We start from the raw sequence: 26022 nt of genomic DNA on the forward strand, positions 1-26022 counted from the left end.
AGGAGTCCCTGCTGGGGGAGCCTGCCACTATGTTGTGTATACCAAAGCAGATGAAACAGAATGAGGAACATTTCGTGGAGTAGAGTCCATTTCCACAGGGCCTGGGCTTATAATGACAGAATGATGGAATGCGTGCTGCCCTGCTTGCAGATGTAAATATGGTGCTCGTGTGAAAACCCGAACCACTCGGCTCTGAAGCTGTAGGCAAAAGGATTTTGAGCCCAGAACACTGCTCACAACTCCAGGACCTTGATGTGTAACACCTTTTCTTCCTGTGACCAGAGGCCTCTGCATGTCATTTTCCTGTGTGGGCTCCCCAGTCTTCCAGAGAGACACTAACCTTATGGTCTGGTAGCTGGAAGTGCACCCCTTAGGTGATATTTGAACGCATGGCCCACCAAAGGAGTGCTTTATGGAAGGATTGTTTCAGACGAATCTGGTCTTCCTAATCGCCCAAGATCTGCTTCCAGCCGGAATCAAGAAATTTGTGGCGAGGCCTCATCCGAAGCCTGCAGTGCTGGATCAGGGGAATGCGGGAAGACATCATGCCCAACAGGTATTTCAGGTCACGGACTGACACAGCCGTTTTCCGTTAAAGCAAATAGGCCTTCACAAGGATGGATTTAACTCTGTCGTCTAATGGGGAAGCAATGCAAGAGAGCATGTTCAGATGGGATTTCAAGAACAGACCATGTTGAGAAGAAGCCAAGCAGGGCTTAGCATAGTGGACAGAGAATCCAAGCAATGACATAGAATTGTGGCTACTGCATGTTAAAGAGGGAGAGATGCAGCCCTGACCAGCCAGCCAAGGAGGTACATGTAGACGTGGATCCATGAAGAATGGAGGTGAGCTGCTGCCAGGGCCAGACATCTTGTGAATACTCTATGCAAGGATTTGAGACCGAAAGGGAAGGCCTTGAAATGGCAATTTTTTGCAACAGTAAACCTCAGGAAACATCTGTGGTGTCGATGTACTGGAACATGAAAATACACGTCTTCAGGCCCAGTGAGGACAGAAAATCGCAGTCCGGCGGCTTAATTAGTATGTGCTGAAGCATGACCATACAGAAGGTTTGGGAACAAATTAATTTGTTGAAGAGGCCTAGGTGTAATATGGGCCTCCAGCTGCTGGATTTCTTCTTTAATAGAATAGACACCCTGGCCTTGCTGGTTGACCAGGACATATTCGACCGTTCGTTTGGAAAGGAGGGACTGGACCTTGCGCTGTTGTAATGACAGCTGCTTCTAAACTCTTGTAGAGGGAGCAATAGAGGGCAGAGGTTGAATGAATTTCAATGTGTGTCTGTGCCAAATCAAAGAAAACACCCATTTTCTCTGGTGTGGTGATGTTGAAGCACTGGTCAGTGTTGTTGGAGAGACACCCATCCCTAGGTTGTGAAAGTGGAGGAGTGGAACCAAAGCCTGGTCAGGTTTGCTTGGAGGATTGGCGTCTGTTGTGAGAGAAACTGCAGTGATAATGGGTTCCCCCGGTAGGCCTGGAACTTTACTTGGTCGCTGTCCGATATGTTGTATGTGTTTAAACGGTATGACTGAGACCAGTAGGAGGGCCTGGAGTCACATTGCCCAAGCATGAGGATTGGCGCTGAAGCATTCCAAGGGATAAGCCGGATCAGTATCAGCCTTGATGGCTTGGAGTATGTCATGCTTCCTGAAGAGGTCCTCCCTGTTGAATGGCATATCAATTACCTTAGTTTGAACCTCTGAATGATAATTAGTCTCCATGAGCTATCCCTGACGGTGTTGCGCTGCTCCATTTCCCATCTGCATGAAACTAGTGTCCACAATGTCGTAAGCCTCAGATATGGGATGTTTGGACGCAGTCTCACCTTTGTGAAAAAGCGCAAAAGCTTTCTCCTTTTTGTAATCGGGGAAGAAATCAAGAATGGAGCCCATCTTATACCATAATTCTCTGTCATAGTGGGACAGGATAGTCATGGAAATGGCCAACTTGATGGGAATCGCGGAGCAGAAATGATGCGCTTTCTAAATGAGTCAAGTTGTTTCCTTCCTTGTCAGGTGGGACTGTACATGGAGAGGATGGGTTAGAGTATTTTCCAGGCCGCAGCTGACACCACTTAATCCGGATTGGGCTGCATGCGCACACACTTCGGGGTGGAATCCAGTGCCTTATACCTCTTCTCAAATCTTTCCTTCTTGGGAGGAGCCATGAATGGGTTCTTCATGTTCTCTTGAACATCCTTCCAAATGTCATTGAGGACAGGTATGGAGACCATATACTTTTTAGTGTGTTCCCTGTGTTGATATAGGAAGTCTTCCTTTATCTGTTCAACTGGTTGTAAGTCAAACAATTTTGCAGCACTAGTCATGAGGGCATGGAAGGAACCAATTTCGCAAGGGGCAGAATCTCGGATTGGTGGGTCATCGGGTTCACCATTCACTGGTACCAGATCATCGACTTCATCAGTGGTATCAGTGCGATTAGACACTCTACCCGGCGAGATGTCATCCTCAGATTCGGTGTCAGTAAAACTGGTAGACTGCGGAGGGGCCGCCATAAGGATGTGTGTGGGGCATCCAGTCAGAGGTGCAGGCAATAGGCCTGCAGGAAGATCCTCACATGGAAGAAGAGAAAGAGTCAGCCGTCTGTATTGTAGTTAAGACAAGAATCTCCAAAGTAGACAATATGTCCACTGACATGTCAAAAGGCTCTGGGTGACTGGGAGCTGGCTTCGGATGTGGCTCTGATGGTGCAGGAGGTACACGTGGGGCGGTATGATAGGAGGATGATGTGCCAAAGTAATGGAGAAACATCCTCATATTCGTCCACCAATAACACACCTTTAGGATCCTCAAAGTCTGTGATAATGACATGCTCTGGGTATTTATTCCAGTAAAATCGTGGAAGAACCTGGTAGCGGCAGGTATAGATTGTGCCAGCATTAAGACTAGCTGTGTATGAGTAGGCGCTGCCAGAACTGAAGGTGTACCTGATGAATCCATTGCCCAGGAAACTCCTTTAGGGGCTAAAGGAGGTCATCGATGACAAGGTATGTACCTTGCTTGAGGACAAAGTGGTTGTAGATGTAGCAGCAGCATATGGAGGCATTTGTATCGTCGACAGTGAAGTTGTTGGAGACGTGGACAGAGTCGTCGACAGAGTGGAGGACTTGACATGTTTCTGGGCCGTCAACTCAAGTGGCGTTATCGGGGCAGAGGAAGTCGTTGATGGGTGCTTTTGGTCGTAGACATTGACAGCACACCAGATGTCGTGGACAAGGAAGGCTTAGACATTGAGGCCGTCAATTAAGGTGCTGATGTAAAAGTAGTGGTCGATGCTGTGGAAGCCCAAGCGTGGGTAACATGTCTCTTTTCACCTTTTTTCCATTGGACGGTTCCTCAAGGGACCTTGCCCTTTTGGAAGAGGGAGTGTGCTCTAGAGCTCTGCTTTGACAGAGAGGCATGGCTCTGGACAGAGTCCAAAAGAGACGCCACAGCACCTTCATCCAACCAAGCCACCAACATTCTGTGATGGTCCTTGAGCGCCTTGTTAGAGAAGGAGCAGTTGTTGATGTCATGGTTTAGGAACAGACAAACAACGTCATAGTGATAGTCTTCAATATAGATATTTATTTGTTGACAGTTGGAACAGGCCGTGAAGAGGCTTTTCTGCTTCAAGTCTGGCATAGTTTCAGCACACAACGACGTCCTCAACTGTGGAAGCTGAAATAGTATCTTGGAAACTCAGTGAAGTTGGAACATGACCACCGATGGGTGTTTAGAAACTTGGAAATTCTCAAGCTGTAGAAGAATACCCACAATGACACTAAAAGAGAACCTAAGCGACAGCAGTTTTAAAATGTAAATGCAAATTGCTTTTGTTTTGTTACAAAGATTCACAGTCTGACATCTGAGAATATTCAAACAGCATGTGAATCTATGAAAGATCCACTACCGGAGATGTAACAAATGAAAAAGTGCTCATAAGACTGTTTAAGAACCCCACTTGGCCCCATTCATTCAAACAGGTTGTTGTGGGGCAAGTGCATGGTAAAACATGTTTTGAGAAGGCAGAGGATAGAATAATTGATCACTTACTCAATGTCTCTATTGGTTTGACAACTGTATTAGCACAATTTTGCATTTTAACCATCAAGAAGACTTTTTCTCAAAACGTAAGTTTTCAGAAAAGGAAGATAGGGTAAAATCAGAATGGGAAGCCCTTGGTAACTTTGAATTCTTTGTAATCTTTGAAGTGGAGGGAGACGCTTTCCTTTTGATCAAGGGGTCACATATCACAAACGTTAAAATATGCATCAAGGCTTCCAAGTTATCTAAGCCATTGTTTTTGCTCATCTGAGACTGAACTGAAATGAACTAAATATATGTAGTTCACTTCCATCAGATACAGCCTTTTGTCCAGTAAGAAATGCAACACCTTTTGCTTTCACCCCCCAGAGGCATTATCCTGCACACTATTACCAATGGTGGCATCAAAGTATACCCAGCATACTCTGAACTATTCTTAAACAAATGTCACCAGACCCAAAGGAGACAGAGGAAAAGAATTAAAAGCCCCACAAATCAATTGCTCGGTACTCGACTGTCTGCTCCGGACGTGATGTCAGGTGTCGTATAAATACCACTTCACTATGGTCCCATGCTTCAGTTTCTCCCCCTTTTTTCCCCCATACTTGAATGCTGCAGAGGGAAACAACGGGAGGGAAGGCTAATCAACCTATGAAAAACTTAACACAAGGAATATCCCAACAGGAAGACCGCAGAGAATAGAGATGTCAAAAACAAAAAAAAAACATTCTTTGCTAAGCAAGATAGAAGCAGTCACCTTAGAGTCATTACTAGATGTCTTCTCGCTTGGACGGAAGTGTAGAGCGATAAGAACTTTGAGCGTGGATGGATGGGAGGGGAGATGAGGAATCTGCGGGAGAAGAATCAATAGAAAGATCATTACAGTAAGTAATTTCTCCTTCAATGGATTGCTTTTCTCCCGCAGATTCCTCATCTGATAGACTCCCCAAGCAGTTAGGACACTGAGGAGGGCAGAAAGTGCGATACAAGCAGATTTTGCAGAACTGCTCTACCAAACCGTGCCTCGGCCCTGCGTGCAACATCAAGAGAATAATGCTTGGTAAATGTGTGCACGGATGACTATGCAGCCGCACAACATATGTCCCTAACAGGGAACTCCTCTCTGTATGGCTGTAGAAGCCGAAACCCCTCTTGTTGAGTGTGCCCTGATGCCGGGAGGAAGTTCCCTGCCCGCCGACTGATAACATTCGGTTATGCACAGAACAATCCAATGAGACAGGGTCTGATTTATCACAGCTAACCCTTTACGGGACAAAGAATGGGCCACGAATAACTGATAGGTCTTCCGAAACTCAGATGTTCGATCAATCTCACGTTCCCTGCACCAAGCCTCAAATCTTCTCCACCTGTGCACATTCAGAGATCTTGTAGATGCTCTGCGTGCAGCCAACAACACCTCAAGTACCTATTCTGAGAAGTCCCACTCATATCTCATCCTCCCAAGAGACACGCATGTAGGTTGAGGGATCTTCCAACTGGGTTAGGAGATTCAGATGCCGAGGCAACCGGTGAGGGGGACAGATCCAAGAGATGAGAATACCACGTTCTCATCGCCCAGTCCGGGTTGATTAAGATCATGGTTGATCGAAATCTCAGAGAACCCATGGAATGACAGGAATCCGGGGGCTGAGGGGGAAGCGTAGTGGAGAGGGAGTTGAGCTGCGACTACCGCCAAGCGTTGGTGAAGAACCTTCGAGCGGATGTCTAACCAAAGGGTAGCTCCTTGAACTGATAGTGCTTGCCCCTATGAGGAACCTCAGGAACTTCCTGTGCTTTCGATAACAGCACATGGAAATAAGCGTCCTGCAGATCTATTGACACCGGCCAGTCCTGAAGTTCTAGAGAGTGTGGATAATTTCTCTCAACATCATCATCCTGAATTTGTCTTTCCTAAGGAACTTGAGAGCCCCGAGGTCCAGAATGGGACGCAGACCTCCTCCTTTCTTGGGCACCAGGAAATACCGGGAATACCAGTCCAATCCTCTCTGTTCGGGAGGTACCTTTCCACAGCACCCTTCGACAACAGGGCTTTCAGTTCTTCCTGGAGTTCATGTACCAGTTTGATTCGAGGTGGGTCTTCCCGGTGGTTTTCTTTAAAAGGGCAGACAAACCCACCCAATCAACTGCAGGGACCAGGCATTTGAGGTAACCTCCTGCCACTGGGGCCAATGTGCTGCCAACCGTCCACCAACTGGTAAGTCATGGGAGTGAAAAATCAAAGTGGCTTAGAGGGTCGAGCCTCCCCCACCGCAGTCTGCTGGCCTCTAGAGGCCCCTCTGCCCCTTCCAGGACGGAAGAAACACCTCTGCCCCTGTATGGTTTGCGCAAGCTGCGTCTTTCTGCCATACGGTACATACCATCTGTATCCTCTGCCTCTTCAGGCAACACTGAAGGCAGGCTTGGCCGGCTGTGTGGTTAGGCTCAGCGATTTAGTGGTAACTTTGGAGACCTTGTGTTTTTCCAAAGAGTGATCACCTTTTTGCCAAAAAGCAAATCTCCCTCATAAGGCATTTCCAGTAGTGTGCTCTGAATAATTGGGGAGAAGCCAGAGGTTTTTAAATAGGCTTGTCTCCTCCTGCTGACCCCATTGAACGGCCAATGCAGTCCTGGCCCGTCTCCTTCCCATCCTCCACCAGCTGTAAAAATCCATCCCGCATTGCACTTCGGGGATGTACTCAGCTGCATGCTCCACAGATTTCCACAATCCAAAGTAGTATTTTCCAAATCTGCAGGCTATGCTGGTGGCTTTGAATGCCATGCTGCCACAAGTAAAAACCTTCTTGGCCACTGTGTCCACATTTTTTACCTCTCTATCCAGAGGCAGATTGGATGAGGATGCTGCAGGTCTGGTGGTAATTTTGGCAGCTTGCATAACAAGCCATTCTGGAGAAGGGTGTGTAGCGAGGAAAGAAGGGTCTTCTCTTGCCGGCCTATACTTCCATGTGAAATTGGTTTTTACATGGGGATTGGGCAAGGATGTTGCATAGGGAGGTTAAGGGGTCTGCTACAGCCGAGTTGAATGGCATATTATGCTCAACTGCAGGAACTTAGTCCAGAATGTCTGTACGTTTGTACCCTTGAAGGGGTATAGCAGCAGACTTTAAACCAAGGCCCTGAATTTTGCATGAGTAGGCATGTATGGCTGACCCTGCTGGAACTCAAGGTCTGGAGAAGTATTGAGGCCACTGGCATCTTGTAATCCCTGGGCTAGAGCCAATAAATCGGCTTAGTCGTCCAAGTAATCGACACTGCCGGTGCCAGAATAAATGGGGTCAACGTCCCCTTGGTCGCGAGCTGATCGATGCTGAAGATCGACCGCATGGCGAAGAATCCCAACCTTTACAATAGCAAGAAGGAACCATCGCCGACAGTCTGTGTCGAGGGTTTCCCAGCGGATGCCGATGTGACAGTTTTTGGAGCCAATTTAATATTTTTCAGTGCAGATGAGACGACTGTCGGCGCCGATGGATGGCTTCGATGACGGGTGGACATGGTCAGCCTTGCGATGGACAGTCGATGGCATTTTAGCCACATTTTTCGGCGTCCTCAGTGCTGATGGAATGGCTAGCATGGGGTCGGGAGCACTAAGCGCCGCTTTTGCTGCCAAAGCTTGCTGGGAGTGAGAGGTTCAGGGGGGCACACCCCACCTCCAGTAACTTTGAAACATTTCAAGCATTTCAGATTTTAAACTTTCCTCATTCTTCCTGAGTGGTTGTCCCAACCGAGCACTTACTGCTTTCTGACAACGAGCTAGACTCATGTCAATGGCGGTCGCTCCTTCTTTCAACGAGGAAGATGATGAAGAATGGCTTCTTGAATGTGACCGCTTCTTCGTTTTTAGGCAATGCTTTTGTTTCCTCTTTTTTTCCTCCATCTCGGCCTCGGAAGACGGGATGAGTGACTGTGGCGACGATGTGCAGGATGGCCCAAATCAAGTTTCGCGGCTCTCTTACGTAGGGACTTGGACTGCATTTTTGAGCACGACACACAGACCTTCGTGTCATGACTGGCACCCAAGCACCACAGACAAATGTCGTGGGGGGGTCGGTCATCGGCATTTTGGACTGGCAGTCGGTTCATCTCTTTAAGCCTGAAATCTGGTGAGCAGACATTGCGGCCGAGGTTTTGAAGAAAATGGAAAACTTTGTCAAGAAACATTGAGTGAAGACTCAAAGTCGTGTTCCCCATGCAGCGTGCAAGCGCGCAGAACAAAGGAGCTGAAGCATGGGGCGTAGTGACGTGGTATTTATACGACACCTGCCGACACTCGAGCACCGAGCAGGACGGATCGACGGCCGAGTCAAGTTCCACTGCACCTCCTGTCGAAAACGTTTCCGAGCAGCAGAGCTGGATGAGGATATTGATCAGATGACGAATCTGCGGGAGAAAAGCAATCCATTGAATTTAACAATTACTAGAGCATTTCCAAAAGTTGCAAGATGAGATCTTGACTTTATTTTTAGAAATGCTAGTGGTTTGCTGAGCTTGATTCACTATGCTCTCAAGAGCACTTTTTATGTTTAATCTGCACTGAACTGCTAAAATGCTTGAAGACAAAATCCTACTTCTGAACTGGAGTAACAAGACCATTTCACAGCAGCAATTATTTCCTGCCCACCCAAGGGCATACATGACACATTAGGGCTATGCACATTTTACTCTTCCTAAGGCTCTGACTCAAGGTAGCAATATCACAACAAGTTTTATAAACATGGCTGTTGCGACTTATCCCACAAAAAAACAGAATCTTCCCTTCCTCACCTTCCCCCAGAGACTCAACGTCACCGGCGCTGTGATTCCGTCCGGGCTAGACTACTGCAATAGGCTCGTCCTTAAACTTCCTTGATCCACTCTGCGACCCCTCCAGCTAACCCAGAATAGGGCAGCAAGACTCATCCTTGGTCTCAAGCCCAGGCACTGCATCGCTCCTGCCCTACAAAGCCTTCACTGGCTCCCAGTCTCAGCACAGATTAAATTAAAATCCCTATGTATCATACGCAAGGCTATCTGGGGCCGTGGACCACTATCTTCAATGCTTCCTGGCCAAATAATCTCCTTCTAGACTCCTCTGTTCCTACGGCACCGACTCCCTGCGTGTTAAGCGCTTTGCTAAACAGAGAGCTGGTGGGCAATCACTTTCCTTGGCTGGCTCCCTCCTGTGGAACAGCCTCCCTCTCCCTCTGCATTTTGAGCAAGACCTCCTTAAGTTCTGGAAAAGCCTCAAGACCTTTCTCTTTACCACCTTCTCCTCCTTTCTTCCCTGCTAATCTTAAAGTAGCGTGACTGATGTGCAGGGCCCCTTATGTGTCCTCGGGGCCTTGACCCCCCACATCTCTCATCTCAGCTGCTTTCTTTCTATTGCACTTACTTGGCTCACCCACTCATTGGTGGTTGCACTTACGTTCTTTTCCTCCTAGCACTTACCCTGAGCACTTCTCCAAGAGCATCATGCACCTTATCCTTCACCCCTGCCCCTCTGCACTTGCACGTTCTGAACACTCACAAGGCATAGTAGGTTTGTCTCCCTTCCCTTATTCTCATTATTTGTTTGTACTATTATTGCAATTATTTATCCTTGCTGTAATTGACTGTCTTCCCCTGCCCCCACCCTGTTTGCCCTGTGGGTGCTCAGAAACAGTTTTACTATTGTATAAGCGTCTAATAAGTGACCAATAAATAAATATCCTAGCCATGGGAGTTAATCTTCAACATCACCCTGCCACATTTGCTACATTACTTGAATGCAGTTGGCCTTTTACTCCTGTTAGGGAGTGAAATACATGTAGCATTCAGAAAGCAATACATGATTCCGTACATACATTCTACTGCTCTGCCTGTTGCTATGTCACAGTAACCTTGGAAAAAGGAATCTGGGAGGGGGACCATACAAAATCTAGGGAGTGTCACGATTACTGTGGATATATATTGAGGTTCACCCGTGCTGTTGGGAAGGCAAAACTGTCAATTTGGGTTATTTCAAAGCTAATGTCTAGAGGAAAAAGTAACCATTAGAAACAACGGTGTATGCTTTATTGAACCCGTGAAAGGCATAGAGACAGAGAATGCTTCTATGTTTCCCAGCACTGAATTAAGGTGTGGAGGTTAGACCTCATAACCAACACTTAGAAACGATGAAATGTACTATCGAAAGATAGCACACAACCAATGTAATTCTTATAGAACTATCCCTTTTCATACAAAGTAATTTGTAGGTCATGTTGGCTAGGAGGAAACACACTCCTTTCCCAGAGTTCCATTCTGCAGGTCCTTCTGTACAACACTGAAGTGCCTGAACTGGCCTGAACAAACGCAACAAATTAGCAATTCATGAACCCAGCGCAGCTGGAACACTCATGCACTTTTTGAAACTTGTCCTTCAAAGCCAATTTCAGACTTGGTAGATACCATGCAAGCCCAAAGCTTTTCATCTGCTTTGAGGCAGTTTTCCATTTGCGAGATGCACAGTCTTGGTGCATGCATTTACTCTCTTTACTGTACCCCCTTTTGCTCGTGTTCCTATACCTTTGTTTTACCACCCTTCTTTATTTTGCCTTGCCACTCTAAACTGTGGTCCCTTCTCACTATCTTGCCACAATCTTTCTTTATCTGGCCTGCTTTTGTTCTCTCTGCATTTGTCTTTTCTTTCGTATCAGCACTGTCTTCATTTTGCCCCATATTCTTTCATTTTAATATGTCCTGACAGAGGTTAGGTCGGAGATCCAACGACCAGACATGGAAGATGCAGTTCTAGTCTTTTAGTTGAAAACAGTGTTGAGGCAGTAACATGACAGAGTCCCACGTGAACAATGAAAGCACAAATAAGCGCCTGGATAGCCTTGAAAGTCAAGCCGCCTAGATGAAAGCTTCCCAGGGCTCCTAGCCTCAGCTATCTACTGGCAGCCTTTTCTTCCAGGTCTAAGGCGGGTTGGCTTCTGGGCCCCTTTGAGAAGATGCGCTGGGCGAGTTCTACCCAGTGCATGTAGTATTGACATTTGGGCAGTTCGGAGAGGTTGAGCCAGGTGTTGATTAATGCCACTCGTTTCCCAGGCCCCTCCTCTGTTCTGAATGCGGCCAGGCTTCCTCTGGAATCTTGAGTCTGCACTACTCCTACCTTCCTGCCTGGGTCTTGTTCCTCCTTACACCTCTTTTGCCTGCCCTGGGCAGACCTGGTCTCTTTTTCCTTCCTTGTCTCACCAAGTGTTTTGCTCTTTCAGAACCTGATCTTCACTCCACTTCCAATTTCACCACAGTTCATCCTGACACTTCTTCCGGCAAGTCTCGTATCTGTCCACCACCTACTCTCGTTTCTTGTCAAGTTATGGACTCCACCACCATCTCACCACCACCCTCTGCTACCTCTTCCTCTCCTCCTAGCAGATGTAACCTCTTTTCCACCTTCTCTACACCACCTCCTGTGACTGTCTCCTACTTGACTATGTCCACTCCAAACTAGAAAACTCCCCTTCATAGTTCTTGCCATGCCATGGAAACTCCTTGTATAGCTGACCACATCTTCCTCCAAAAACACCAAAACTAGCATAGGTGTAATCTGGCTGTGCAAGTGTGGATTAAAGGTCACTGCATTCCCGAGGGGTCTGGTTTGTTCATGGGCATGATCATGAATTTGAGAAGTTCTGTCTATCCTATGGGTATATGCAGGCCCACGGGTGGATTCTCAGTACTCATGGGTAGGTTTGTGAACCTGTGCAAGCTTGCAGATTTCCTGTGCATGGGGATGCATGGTTCTGCTAGCGCCATGTGGCCCTGTGGGAGCCCATGATTCTCAAACACCTGCAGGCTGTACTTGGGTTGTTTTGCGGGACTGGCCATAGACTTGTGGCGCTGTAGGGGAATTGGGGCCATTTAGTTTCTGCCACACTGAGAGGAGAGGTTTTACTTTCACCATAGATTGTCCCCTGCCAACTGTCTTGGACAGTGGAAGAGTGCCTCAGGAATTGTCCCCAGGCCCATCACCCACTGGTTTGGAGTCGTACTCGGCCCTCAACACCACTTTACCACCAGTACGCACAGGCAGGCAAGGGCTCTGCCAAAGTACCTAAAGGTTATTTTTTCATTATGCTTCCATTTTTCTTGCATCTCTGATCTGTTAGTTTTGAGTTCTCACAAATGTATTTTGCCAGCCACCCTCTACCTAACCTGTTGACAGTTTATATTCTTCACTTCTCGCTTAAAAACCCTGATGGGCCCCCTCACTGTTTGCTACTTTAACTTTTTCTGAATAATTTTTTCACTCACCTATATGCAACCACAATGCTTTATAATGTAATTCCGTTCCTAAAATAAGCATGTGCCACAGTGGTGGCAATGTACAGAAAACTCTCTTGCCCCAACAATACAATGCTGCAAGCTTTACTGGAACAAGAAAACCTCAAGCCACCCAGAAGCCTTTAGTGTATGACTAACCACCTAAGGACGGGGTGGTCAGATTAAGCCAGGCTATTCAGTTGCTAACAAAAAAGGGCTCACAAACAAATGTTTACAGAAGCAACGAATTACAGATAATCCATTCATCAGGTTCAACTTTTTTTGTCCTAGAAAGAATGTTTTTTTAAGCCACACAAACGTGCACTAGAATTTTCAGAAGATGTGAGCTTGCAATGTGCATGTTGATATTAAAAAAATGTGTTTGAATTAGTAGTATACTAAATTAAAAACACGGTAACGCACAATAAAAAAAACTTTTTGTAAGAAGTGGTTGCAAAAGGTTTCACAAGGTTAGAGTATGATGCACAATGAAAGAATATAATGTGTTAACGGAAAAGATGACGTGGTTAAAACAATCTTGCAATTAGTTTAACATGCTCGTGAGTGTGGATTTTGGAGAACCTATATAAGTATGAGGATTTTGAGATTAACAGATGAGTACATGACTACACATGAGGGTACAGGGCATTGTACTACCTAGTGTACACAAGTACTGTCCTGTTGGCTGGATGCAGCAGCTAGCAATTGTCTATTGTCCTCCCCTCTGTGCCTGTTTTCAGTAAAGTCATATGCTGCGCTGACTGTACCCTTATTCTTGTCCATCTAGAAGGAGAGAAAAGTAACATCTCATAACACCAGCACACAGGAGGGTAGGGGGAGAAGGGTTGTCCCACACCCTTTTAAAAACACAATCCTGCAAAGATTAGAACCTGTTCACATTTTTCAGTGCTAAGGAAACTTATATTTAAACAAAGGTTATCCTCAAGCAATCCACTGCAGGGATTTGCGGATATAAACACCTCCCAGTTAAGTAATCTTGCATTTGAAGACTTAATAAAGCACTTCATGGGTAACCAGGCCTTGAAGGTGCAATAAAGAAATTACTTACCAGTAGTTAACCCTGTGTCTCAACTACTCTCCACCATCTTGACTATGTTCTCAAATGCAGACATGGGAGCAAAAACTAAACATTTTAACCAATGGTCCTTTCATGACTTCATCATAACACTGACCAGTAAAAAAACATGATTGAGCTTGCAAGACAAGGCCAGAAGTTAAGGCTTTGTGTATTAATCTCTGCCGGCCCTCTTCTCCACCTTGGGATTGGCACCCTGGATCCACCTAGATGCAGATCCCCTGACAACCCTATTACAGCTTTTATGCCTCAGGACTGTGTTAAGATGGATGCCGCCACTTTGGAGCTTCACCACCATCTGTCCTTCTCGTCCCCATCACAGAAAGCCTTACCCACTCACTCCTTGCGCCCGCACAGACACTCTCACTATGTGGCTACCAACACCTTGTCCCTTCCCAACCCTTTCTTGCACAAGCTTCGGCAGCAGCATCAAAGTCCATGCTGCCCCCATGCGCACCAATTACGACATCAGTCCCCCTCCCAGGCCGGCCACGCCAGCCTTTGCCACTGCTCCCGCAATACCTACTGGCAAATTCTCCACGCCCGCCTCACCAGGCCACTACCAACACTTTCAATTCAAGGCCAAACATGAGCCCAGTTCTACACTGCCCACCAGGCCTTCCATGATGGGCCCATACAGCCGGCCCTACTCTAACACTAACATGGCGCCCCTCGCTCCCTCCCTGCAGGCCAAGACACGCCTTCATTCTGCAATCCAATGTACTGTACTCCCACCTCATTAACGTGAGCATGACGCTAACTCTGCATCCTACAAAGCACCACCCAAGCCGCCACACAGTCAGGGTCGTACTTTGAAATGCACCCCGCCATGCATCTCATCTGCTTCCTCTGCCTCCACTCGCCTCTCAGAGGACAAATCCAAAGACCCCCGGCCGCACTTGCCAGCACCAGATCCAACACTGCTGATTTTTCCAAACCACACCAGATCTCCAAGGACTTGCGACTCTCGCTCCCCACCTCAGGCAAGAACTCCGCCTGACAGGAGTCACAGGCCCCTCACCTACCCACTCACAACCACTGGCCACCAGTTTGCCCACTTAAGCCAGTTACACCCCACCCACTCTGCGACCGCATCATATACATCGCCTCACGCACCACCAGCCCCACTAACATCTTGCTCCCCTGCCCCTTTAACAACCACCTCAAATGCTGCACCTCACATCTTCCAAGATTCCACCTAGGAACATCTCCCCCCTCCAGCAACACCTCGCCAGCCATTCACACCCAGGCCAATGACCCCCTTTCCACTGCAGCTCCCCACTGCACTGTTCCCTACTTAACACCAGATGTCTGGTGGCTCACACACACATCATTCATGACCTTATAACCAACAACAATCTAGACATCCTCGCTCTCACTAAAACATGGCTCACATCCTCCTCTGGCCCAGAGCCAAGGCCCAGCGCTCTTCCTAGCCACCCCCAGCGGCTACACCCTGTTGATGCTGCCCCTACTCGCCCTGAACACTGCATTGAATCTAGCACATCCTAATATTGTTCATGCTGAACCTACTCACACATACCATAACAGTGAACCAGGGACTGGCGACCCCCCCCACCAAACTTGTTCTTAATATAGCCATGGTCCACGCCCGTTCACTCCCAGTGCACGCCTTGGTCATCCACAATCTCTTAACAGCAGATCATCGCAAAACCCTCGCCATCACTGAAACCTGGCTACATGCAGCCTCCGGCCCGCCCTATCCCTCGGCATCCCCTAGGCTATTCCATCTTCAGGAGTGATAGGTTACACTCCAGAGGTGGCCAAAGACCATCTGCGCATCAGACAACTTAATACCTCGCTCAATGAAGCCTGTGACATCCTCTCCCTGAAACTCACCTCCTCCCCCACAAACACTATCACATTCCACTTTGTCTTTCGCCCACCAGGTGTAACCTTGACATTCGAAGATGACATATTACAAACCCTAGTTCATAACACCAAGCCTTCCTCACTAATGATTCTCCTGGGGGATCTCAACCTCAGCCTCAATGACCACTCCGCTAGCCGCCCTAGGCTTCAGTCAATCCAACACATATCAAAAGGACGGTCCCTAGACTGGTTAGTCGACCTTAACTGTCACATCGCAGTCAAATCGAACACCCCTTGGCCCTGGTCGAATCGCCACATCAACTTCACTCTCCCTTTAACCCAGAAGACTAAACACTTTGCCAAGCGGCTACCGCCATAACTGGCCAGCAGCTCCAGGAAACTTACCAAATAATCTCCTACCGTTCCTAGATACCCTGAACCCTGAATCTATGGATGTCTTGGGCACTCTAATACTCTAGGTGACCTCTACACCACCACACTTACCAACGCTGTGGAAACTATTGGCCCCCTTGCCCCTAAAAAAGCCAAACCTGCATTACACACCAATTCTTGTTACACTCAGGATCTCTCTAACCTCAGGTCTGAAAAAATGTTCGCTAAAGCTAGTTGGAAAAACACACCTACCAATGCCCTCAAACAGAAATTCATCAGCTTATACATCCAATACAAGCGAGCAATTATCCAGGCCAAAGCCGCCTCCTTCAACACAAGAATTATTTATTTAAAAAAAATAAAATGTTATTTAAGTAAGTTCATGTTCACAACTACTTAACTTCAGTGCACTGTCATATCGGCATAAAAATTAACTAAGGTTACAAATAAATCAGCAGGCAGACCATACCCTCCGTGTCCCCACATTTGAACGCCGCCTTTTTAAAAAAAATGTTAAGCTGCCTCTGGCTCCTTCCATGTTCTAAGGCACCATTACCCAACCTTGCCCCCCTCTTTGAATGCTTCCTCCATTAGGCAGTCTCTTCCCTAGCAGAGAGTATGCCCCGCACAGGACCCCAAACGTCTACAGAACTAGAGCCCATAGGTGTTGTTCTTGCAGTACTCTTGTTCCATATCACAACACAAGGCCGATTCTCAACCACCTGGGCAGCGTTGGCACCACAGGACTCGACAACATTAAAATGCACCTTTTTGCCAGGACCATGCATGGTGAAAGTAATTTGTTACCCCGCTTCGAGATGCCCTGTAACAGCCAAAACATGCAGCTCTGAACGGTCAGCAGAACTCTGCAATCAACCATACCCCCTGCCACTTCGACCACTGTTAGGCAGAAACCTGTGCAGTTCCCTTAGGGACCACTGCAAAAGATTTAAGACTACAGGTGTTTGGCAGTAAACCCACTTGGTAGCAGTCTGTACCACACAGACTCACTTGGTAGCTGTGGCTGAGCAGACAGACTTCCCTCAAGAAGAGTTTGGCAGTATGCAGAGTATACAGAATAGGTACAGAGACACAGTAGTACAAACAAACACTGACCAGAGCTTTGGTGTAAGAGTATACAATTATTTATTTAAAAACACACTTGTAATTTACACTAGGAAAAACGAGGTGAGTAAATTCAGCACACAGTCACTATCATATATATACAACCCTATTCACTTTTTAGACAAGTCTTAGTGAGAAACACCACTTATTTTCAGACAGAGGTGAGCGCTTAACATAAGATGACACTCTAATAAGGTGTAAAGAAAGGGAGGAAAAAGGCAGGGTTAAGGAAGCACACAAGTTTCAATACTTTTACAAAGAACCACAGTAAGGCAGGATAGGCAGAGTTCTACTGGAGAGCAAGGAAGTCAATTGCAAGGCCCACTCTTGGAGAGAGCAAGCAGAAGGGGTCCAGGTTCACACAGGAAGGTTATGCCCAAAGAGTCTTGTAGATAGTTCGCACAAAAAGTATGAAATTCAAGTCAGGAAAAGTTAGCTAGGTTGTCCCAGGCTAGCCCAAGTTAGAAAGTCGAGGCTTTACTGTCACCCTGAACGATCTGTCGCAAGGGAAGCCAGACGGGACACAGTACCTTAAGAGTGAAGGGAGCTCCAGTGGGGGCAGTTGTTCCTGGCAGCAGGTGCAAGTCGGCGTTTCGTCCAGAGGAAGAAGAGGTCTCGCCGTGGAGGAAAGATGAAGGTCGTTGCGGAGTCCTCCGGTTAAAAGGTACTACCCTTCTCTTTGCGGTAGTGGTAAACCATGGTATTCCGGTTGCCGGGGTGCTTGGCACGGGCAAGGCGGCCACGAGTTGCTCCAGGAAGGTGAAAAGAAGGCAAAACTGGTTATCCCCACCAGTCAAAGGAAGAAGACTCTCCGGACTGGAGATCTCCTCTGTCGTCGGGAAAAGTGGTGAGACGGTTCAGCAGGGCTCCACCGGTGGGGTCGTTGTTGCAGGTCGGCTCAGCTTCTCCCTCCTCGGATTCTTAGGTCCCGTGGCGACTTCTGAAGTTCCAGTCCCCAAAGCCCTGCTTTTATGCAGCACACCCCCATTCACTCATCCTAGCTGTCAATCAAACACGCTAAGTGGCCGGCTCACCACTTTGGGCCAATCACACAAGAGTGCAACTTGAGTTACCAAGGTAACTCAGTCCAGGGTGCCTAAACCCCCTCCAGCACCCCCTGTGGTACCCAGACAGAGCGGCACCACTTTTGGAGGCTTTGGAGGCTTCTGTGGAGAAGCCCGCCAAAAAAGTGGAACAAAGGGCTCGACTTGGGTTGGAGTCACAGAAGAGAACGCCATTTTAGAATCGAGTTCTGGCAAGAAATACCAACCGGTGAATTAATATTAAATAAATAAACCGGCGGTATGTTCGAGGCTATAAGAATTAAATAATTAAAGTTGGTAGCCTCGAACAATAGGAAAATCCCATAGAGATATATTTGCAGTCGAATATAAAAAGTAGTATCCACTGCCACCAGCCAAAACTCGATCACGGGGGACGGAGACGTGCCCCCTCGAACAACAGACCCCGGGGCAATCGAATTGCCCCGACCAGTACGTCCACAATATGATGGTTTGTACTGGTTTCTGTTCATAATTTGGGACTAGCAAAGCCAATGGTTACTTTACATGCCCTGGGAGACAGTAGTCAGTCCCAGGGTATGGAGTCTATGTTGGGGGGTCGCTACGACACCCCTGGGTTACGGCACGGAGGGTGCTGTGTAACCCACATCAAAAGAACACATGAGACCCTATGGAGTAAAAGACCCCATAGCCCATAAAATGTTCGAGGCTATAAGAATTAAATAATTAAAGTTGGTAGCCTCGAACAATGGGAAAATCCCATAGAGATATATTTGCAGTTGAATATAAAAAGTAGTATCCACTGCCACCAGCCAAAACTCGATCAGGGGGGACGGAGACGTGCCCCCTCGAACAACAGACCCCCGGGGCAATCGAATTGCCCCGACCAGTACGTTCACAATATGATGGTTTGTACTGGTTTCTGTTCATAATTTGGGACTAGCAAAGCCAATGGTGACTTTACATGCCCTGGGAGACAGTAGTCAGTTCCAGGGTATGGAGTCTATGTTGGGGGGTCGCTACGACACCCCTGGGTTACGGCACGGAGGGTGCTGTGTAACCTACATCAAAAGAACACATGAGACCCTATGGAGTAAAAGACCCCATAGCCCATAAAACACATGGAAATTCAAAGGAACACCTCAAATCATGTCTAAGAGTGGGAGCAAAGGAATCTCACTCTTAGCAGGAGAGAAAAAAAATAAACCCCAAAAATCCAGCAAAGCTGCTGGGGGACTCACTAGGTTTGGGAAATTAGCCTTACAGAGAATTCTCCCTAACAACCACCTGCGTCGAAAAGGTAACCAAGTGCGGGCAATTCCACAGTACATGAATGAAATCGCATTGTCTTTACCGAACCGGGAGCATCTACCATCGCTCCCACTGTCAAACTTTGCCTTGACAGCTGGGGTTAGATACACTCTGTGCAAGGTTTTAAGTTGAATCAGTTTAAAGCGAAAATTCATTGCCACTTTCTTAGATTGCTCACATATAGATTTCCACTCAGCGTCCACCACCACCTTACCAAAATACCTTTCCCATTTTGCCCTGCATGCCAATTCTTCCCCAGGAGTATACTTTTGGGCCATGGCATATATTGTTGCCACTACGTTCCTACAGGTTGCTGAGTTAACTATACAAGTCATAAAGGGGAATGTCCCGGTGGAACTGGGTTCCACCGGGAATGATGGCGACCACACCTTAAATGCCTCTCATAGTCTGTGGAATTGGAACGCCAGCCCGAATGTATGCTGAAGCTTCTCTTGCACCTGTTCCCATGTGACAAATGACTCCTCTGGGTAAACGTCCTTCATCTTTTACACCCTGTGTCCTGCCCAGTCTCTGCTAACCTTTTTTTTATCACATGTTTGGGCCAGAGCTTGAATATTCCAGACACCAAGATCTGGGGTATATAGGAGAGGGGTTTGTAGCCTGCAGCATAGCCTCTTCCATGCACACACAGTGCATGCCGATGGATCAAAAAGGCATAGGTCATTTATCTTAAATGAGAGCAAGGAGCTTTGCAACAAGTACAGCAGAGCCGCCCTCGTTTCCAATTTGACATGTGGGAATTGTCCACTATTACACATCATTCTAAGTAGTCCAACAACGCCCCTTTCCGAAGGTCTGACTGGGTACTCCCACCTTATCCTGGGCATTTTCAGGCTCCACAATATTAGTAACTTCTTCAGTTCTGCAAAGAATTGGGGACCCGGCCATATTGGGACATTAAGAAACAGGTACAGTAATTTAGGTAAGACCATTTTAACTATATTGATATTTTTCCAAATGCTTAAACTTCTTGGGTGTTAGGTTGCCATCTGGGTTTCTAATATACAAAATAATGTTGTGCGCATATAGTGAGACTAGTTCTCGTGTACCTCCAAGCACCACCCCCGTTGCTCATAAAGTTGTCGCAGTCTCACAGCTAAGGGGTCCATTGCTATGGCAAATAAAAGTAGGGATAGTGGGCACCCCTGCCGTGTTCCCCGCCCCAGCCAGAACACCCCCAGAGAGTTGTCCAAACAACCCAATTCTAGCCGTTACATTAGAATACAACATTTTAACACCAGAGAGAAAGTAGGACGGGAAACCAATTTGTCTAAGTAATGCAAACAGATAGTCCCATGCCACAGAATCAAAGGCTTTCTCCATGTCTGGCAGTGTGGCTATTGCTTTGACAGTGGTATCTACCTGGGACAGCACTCCAAAAAACAGTCGCAGTTTAAGGGCCGTACCCCCCCCCCCCCCCTGGGATGAACCCTGACTGATATGACAATGCATTACTTACCATAAAAGCATTTCTGATGGTTATATCTGCTTAGAGTCACATGCGGTGCATAGGTCCGACATCCAGTGGTCACTGCGGAGTATTGCATTTTGTTTTTCGTAGTCGAAAAGGGGACGTCGACAAGGCGTGTCTGTAACACTATCCCTATAGTGACGTGCGTTGTACCCACAATCCCTCACGCATTGAGGTCCCTCTGTTTGTATTTTTTCTGCCCTGAGGGAGCCTTCTATACGTGAGTGAGTACAGAAAAGAGAGAGATGTAGAAAGATGTCTATGTTCCTTCCATCCGAGCGGGGAGGAAGGTGGGCGCATGTGAATCTAAGCAGATACAACCATCAGAAATGCTTTTACGGTAAGTAATGCATTGTCTTCTGATGTTTGTTAATCTGCTTAGAATCACATGCTGTGCATAGACTAGCGAGCAGTACCCAGAGTTGGCGGTGGGTTATGAGAAGGAACAGTAGAGAAAAGATGTCTTAATACTGCCTGTCCCACCTGGGAGTCAGATCTAGAGTGTGCATCTAGATAGTAGTGTTTTGTAAAGGTGTGCACAGAACTCCAGGTAGCCGCTTTGCAGATGGACTCAAGGGGAACATTTGCAATGAATGCTATGGATGCCCCAGTGCCTTGAGTAGAATGTGCTCTTGGCTTGAAGGGTAGTTCTCTCTTAGCAAGAGTGTAACAGAGAGTGATGCATTGAACAATCCATCTAGATATAGTGGACTTTGAGACTGCATCTCCTTCTCTTCCTGCTGCCACCGAGACAAAGAACTGATTAGTCTTTCTCAGTGGCCTGGTTCTTTCCATGTAGAACATGACAGCCCTGCGTACATCCAGTGTATGCAGACTTTTTTCTCCCAAGTTGGAAGGGTTTTGAAAGAACGTGGACTAGTTTACATGGAATTTCGAGATGAATTTCGGTGCAAACCTTGGGTGTGTGCGTAGAACCACCTTATCTTTGTGAACTGTTACGAAGGGGTCTAGAACAGAAAGAGCCTGTAGTTCACTTACTCTCCTAATGGAGGTGATAGCTATTAGAAAAGCGGTCTTAAGAGTGAGGTCCTTAAGAGTTGCCTTGTGCATGGGTTCAAATGGTGAGCCCATGAGTCTGGTAAGTACCACATTAAGTGCCATCCGGGAGCTGGGTTTGCTATCGGAGGGTGTATTCTCTTTACCCCCTCCATGAAGGCCTTGATAACTGGGATCTTCCACCACGACACTTTAAGTTGGGAAGTGGTGTATGCAGAAAGTGCCGCCAGGTGGACTTTAATGGAATTGAACACTAGGCCTGAATCCAATAAATGGGTCAAATACAGAACAATATGTGTGGGAGAGCAGTCAACCGGGTTGATGCTCTTTCCTTTACACCAGATGACAAATCTTCTCCACTTGCTAGAATAGCAGTGGCGAGTATTAGGTTTTTTTGGCTTCGCTGAGGATGTCCATACATCTCTGCGGGAGTTGTAGATGTCCAAATTCTATGATCTCAGGAGCCAGGCTGCTAAGTTCATGTTCTGAGGACATGGATGCAATGTCCTGCCCTTGTCCTGTGACAGCATGTTGTGTGGGCAGGGAAGTTTCACTGGGGGAGATAGAGACATCTCCATCAAGTGAGCGAACCATGGCTGCCGGGCCCACATAGGGGCCACCAGTATCATGGTAACTTGTTCCTGGTGCATCTTGTGCACAACTTTGTTGAGAAGGGGAGTCGGGGGGAAAAGCGTAAACAAATTTCCCTGACCATTGAATCGACAGACCGTTCCCCTTGGACTGGTTCTGGGGGTACCTGGAGGCGTAACTTTGGCATTGTGAGTTCTCCAGAGTTGCGAACAGGTCTATTTCGGGGAAGACGCCTAAGACGATGTCTTCGTGCAATCGCCATTCGTACTCTTCGGGCAGGGGGAAGTCTCTGCTGAGTTCGTCTTCTAGCAGATTGAGTTCCCCTGGTACGTGTTGTGACAGTAGGAACATGTTGTGTCTGACAGCCCACTTCCATATATTCTGGGACAGCTTGGACAGTCCTGGAGAGTGGGTGCCCCCCTGCTTGTTGATGTAGTACATGGCTGTGGTGCTGTCTGTAAGGACCATCACTGTCTTCCCTTGTAGGTGTTCTTGGAAGGCTTTTAGTGCTTTGAACACCGCCAGTAGCTCCAGTAGGTTTATGTGCTTGGATGCTACGCTCGGAGTCCACACTCCGTGAGCAGTCTGATGGGATAGGTGAGCCCCCCCCCATCCTGTGAGGGATGCGTCCGTGGTTAGAGTGGCCTCCTCCACGGGTGTGGCAAAAGGTTTCCCTATTATCAGGTTTTCCTTTGTCCACCACTGTAGCGAGAGAACCAAGGTCTGCGAGACCACCACTAGATCGTCCCATTGTCCACTGGCCTGACACCACTGGCTGTTGAGCCACTCTTGCATTGGGCGCATTCGCAGGTGCGCGTGAGGTACCCAATAAATACACCACGCCATCATTCCTTGCAAGCGCATTGCTTTGTGCACCGTCACCTCTCGACCTGCCACATATTGGGGGATCTAAAACAGCATGTTTTGGACCCTCTTGTTGGAGGGGAAGCCGAGGCCGTCCTTTGTTCGAATTAGAGCCCCTAGGAATTGCTTGACTTGGGTGGGGTCTAAGCTGGACTTCTTCTCGTTGATGGAGAAGCCCAGCTGGAACAAAAGGTCTACAGTCTTTTGGGTGTTTGAGAAGCATGTCTCGTAAGAGTCCCCTGTTATGAGCCAGTCGTCGAGGTAAGGGTATACTGGGATGGATAACCTGCGCAGGTGGGCCGCTGCCACTGCCAGTACCGTTGTGAATACCCTTGGAGCAGATGCTATGCCGAAGGGTAGCACTCTGAACTGGTAGTGTTTGCCCTCTATCATGAACCTGAGGTATTTTCTGTGTGCTGGCAATATTAAAATAGGAAAGTATGCATCTTTCATGTCCAGTGTCGCCATGTAATCTCCCTGTGATAGCAGTGGGATCACCTCCTGTAAGGTCACCATACGAAACTTTTGGGGTTTGACAAACTTGTTCGCTGGGCGCAGATCTAATACAGGGCGCATGGTTAGATCCTTTTTGGGTACAAGGAAGTACACTGAATAAATACCTTCCGTTACCTGAGATAGAGGCACGACCTCTATGGCTCCTTTTTCCAGCAGTTTGTCCACCTCTTGGAGAAGGATGGCGAGGTGTTCTGGTGTCATGCAGCGTCCCCTCGGGGGTCTGTATGTTGGGGAACTGTTGAACTCTATACAGTAGCCGCGGGCTATGGTGAAAGCACCCAGCGGTCTGATGTTATTCCCTCGCATGCTGGAAGAAAGGATGTTAACCGGCCCCCGACCGGCATTGCATGTGAGGGGACGCGAATCTTTGCGTCACTTGGTGGTGTTGGTGGCTTGGGAGCCCCTGGGGGTGGAACCCCGGACTCTCCCTTTGCCACGGCGTTGACCCCTCTGATTGTACTGGCCACTATTTCCTTGGTAGTTGCTGGCAGAATACTGTTGTTGTTGGTTTTGTTGCTGGCGTTGGCCACGAAAAAAGCGCTTATTACCAAATCCCCGCCTGTTAGGGGGTTTTGAAATTTGGTCTAAGGTCTTTATTGTGTCAAATTCTTTCTTCGCGTTCTCCAGCGCGTCATCAACTGCTTTCCCAAAGAGGTTGGACTCCTCTTTGGGCTTATTAATAAGGGACGCTTGTGTTTCTGCCTTAAATCCGGAATTGCGAAGCCAGACGTGACGCTTCAGCAAAATTCCTTGTACCAAAGTGCGGCCAGCCGTCTCTGCTGCATCGAGGGTATTCTTGACGATGCTTTGGTTGACCAGAGAGCCCTCGTTAACTGTAGCCAGCAAACGATTTCGTAGGGGTTCGGGAGCTTCTTCAATGTCCTGTTTAAGCTTTTCCCATTGAGCATCAGCGTAGCTTGCCAATAGTGTGTTATTATTCGCAATTCTGGTAGAGAATGCTGCAGAGGTGGTGATTCTCTTGGCTAGGGCATAAAGCTTCTTCCCCTCTTTATCTAGGGGTGTCTCTCTGGTAGATAGTGGGACTCCGGCCCTTTTCCTGGTGTTGGTCACGACCAGGGAGTCCGGGATTGAGTGACCCTTAATATATATAGGGTCTGATTGAGAGGGAGAGAACAGTTTCTCAATCCTCGGATTGACCCCTCTCGCCAGTGCAGGAGTGGACAGAGAAGGGGTAATACGTCTCTTAACTGAGGCGAGGATGGGGATAGTTTGGCTAGTGGGGGGGGTTTTCTTTGATAATCCTCTCCACAAAATCGGTGTCTTGGGTGACCTCCCCAGTTTCAAGTTTAAAATGTGCTGCTGCCTTCTTCAGCAGTGCATTGAAGGTGGGTTGATCATCAACAGGCGAAGGGTTCCTGACTGGTGTAGTTTCAGTAGACCTGATGACTATACTGCTACTGCCTGCGTCTGTAGACCTAGCTGGTGACTGCCAGGGATTTGGGTAGCCCTCGCCTATGTCCTCCTGGAATCCCTCCTCACCTAAGTTAGTGCCCTCGTGAAAACCTTCCTCTTCTTGTTGGTAACATAGGTGAACTCATCTTCCTCCTGGAAGAGGGTGTCTTCCTCAGTGAGGCCGTAAGAGTATATGTCCTCCTGTATGGGGTTATAAAACGTCTGGTATTTAGCCCTTGGACTCTCCAGGGGTGCCTCCCTTGGTCTCTTGGGTGCCCTGTCTTCTGGGATGGACATGAACCTGTCTAGTTTATCCATATTGGTCTGAAACCTTTCAAAGGTCCACTGAGGTCGGCCAGGACGGTCTGGGAATGAAAAAGGAGTTTCTTCCTCCTGTAGTTGTCTGGTTCTGTCCCATAACGTCGAAGAAAGTGAGCCTTCGCCTTCTGAGAAGCCTTCTCGCTGGCTAGGGCCTTCCGTCGGCGGCGGGAACTGGCCTGATCTGTTTTCCGGCGCTTTCGGCATATCTTTGGCCTTGTGCGCGGTTTTCGGCGTCTCACTCGCCGTACGTCTCTGGCCGTCCTTAGATGATATGCGCGCGAGGCTTTCGGCGATCATTCTCTCTTCCGAGGGATAGGTCGCAGTCACGCTATGTAACGTCGAGTCCTTGCTGGCAACGTGAGCGCTCTTACGATGCGCGTCGCCAGAGGTTTTGGTGTTAGCGCCCTTATCTTTAGAATGCCCAGTCGTCATTCGCGGAGGCGGTGGCGGGGAGGGCCGACGACCCTTACGGTCGGAGGAAGACGCCGGTGGGCCCGGCGCCCCCGTTGGCGCTATGGCTGCCTTCGTCTTTGACGAATGCGTGCCGGGGGGTATGTGCTTTGGTGTTTTTCCGTGTGCGTCCTTGTCGCCGGGGTGTTCAGTCCCATAAGCTGGGCGTGAGCCGGGCTTGTCGCGGCCGGGGACGGACGACGAGGAGCGTGAACGCTCCTTTG

General features: G+C 48.0%; 1 protein-coding gene across 7 annotated transcripts in view; it reads right to left on the reverse strand.

Moving 5' to 3' along the window:
• ATP11B (ATPase phospholipid transporting 11B (putative)) overlaps positions 1 to 26022 on the reverse strand; it is a 1683501-nt gene that overhangs the window by 213026 nt on the left and 1444453 nt on the right. Inside the window, exon 30 of one of the 7 annotated variants that reach the window (XM_069618661.1) lies at positions 13012 to 13137. The exons of the other annotated variants lie outside the window; for them this stretch is intronic. Coding sequence (XP_069474762.1) covers positions 13012 to 13137 — 126 coding nt within the window. The remainder of the gene's footprint in view (positions 1 to 13011; positions 13138 to 26022) is intronic. 7 annotated transcript variants of the gene reach the window in all.

The sequence above is a fragment of the Ambystoma mexicanum genome, chromosome 10, assembly GCF_040938575.1.
Source record: "Ambystoma mexicanum isolate Mex_15411 chromosome 10, UKY_AmexF1_1, whole genome shotgun sequence".
Classification (NCBI taxonomy): Eukaryota; Metazoa; Chordata; class Amphibia; order Caudata; family Ambystomatidae; genus Ambystoma; species Ambystoma mexicanum.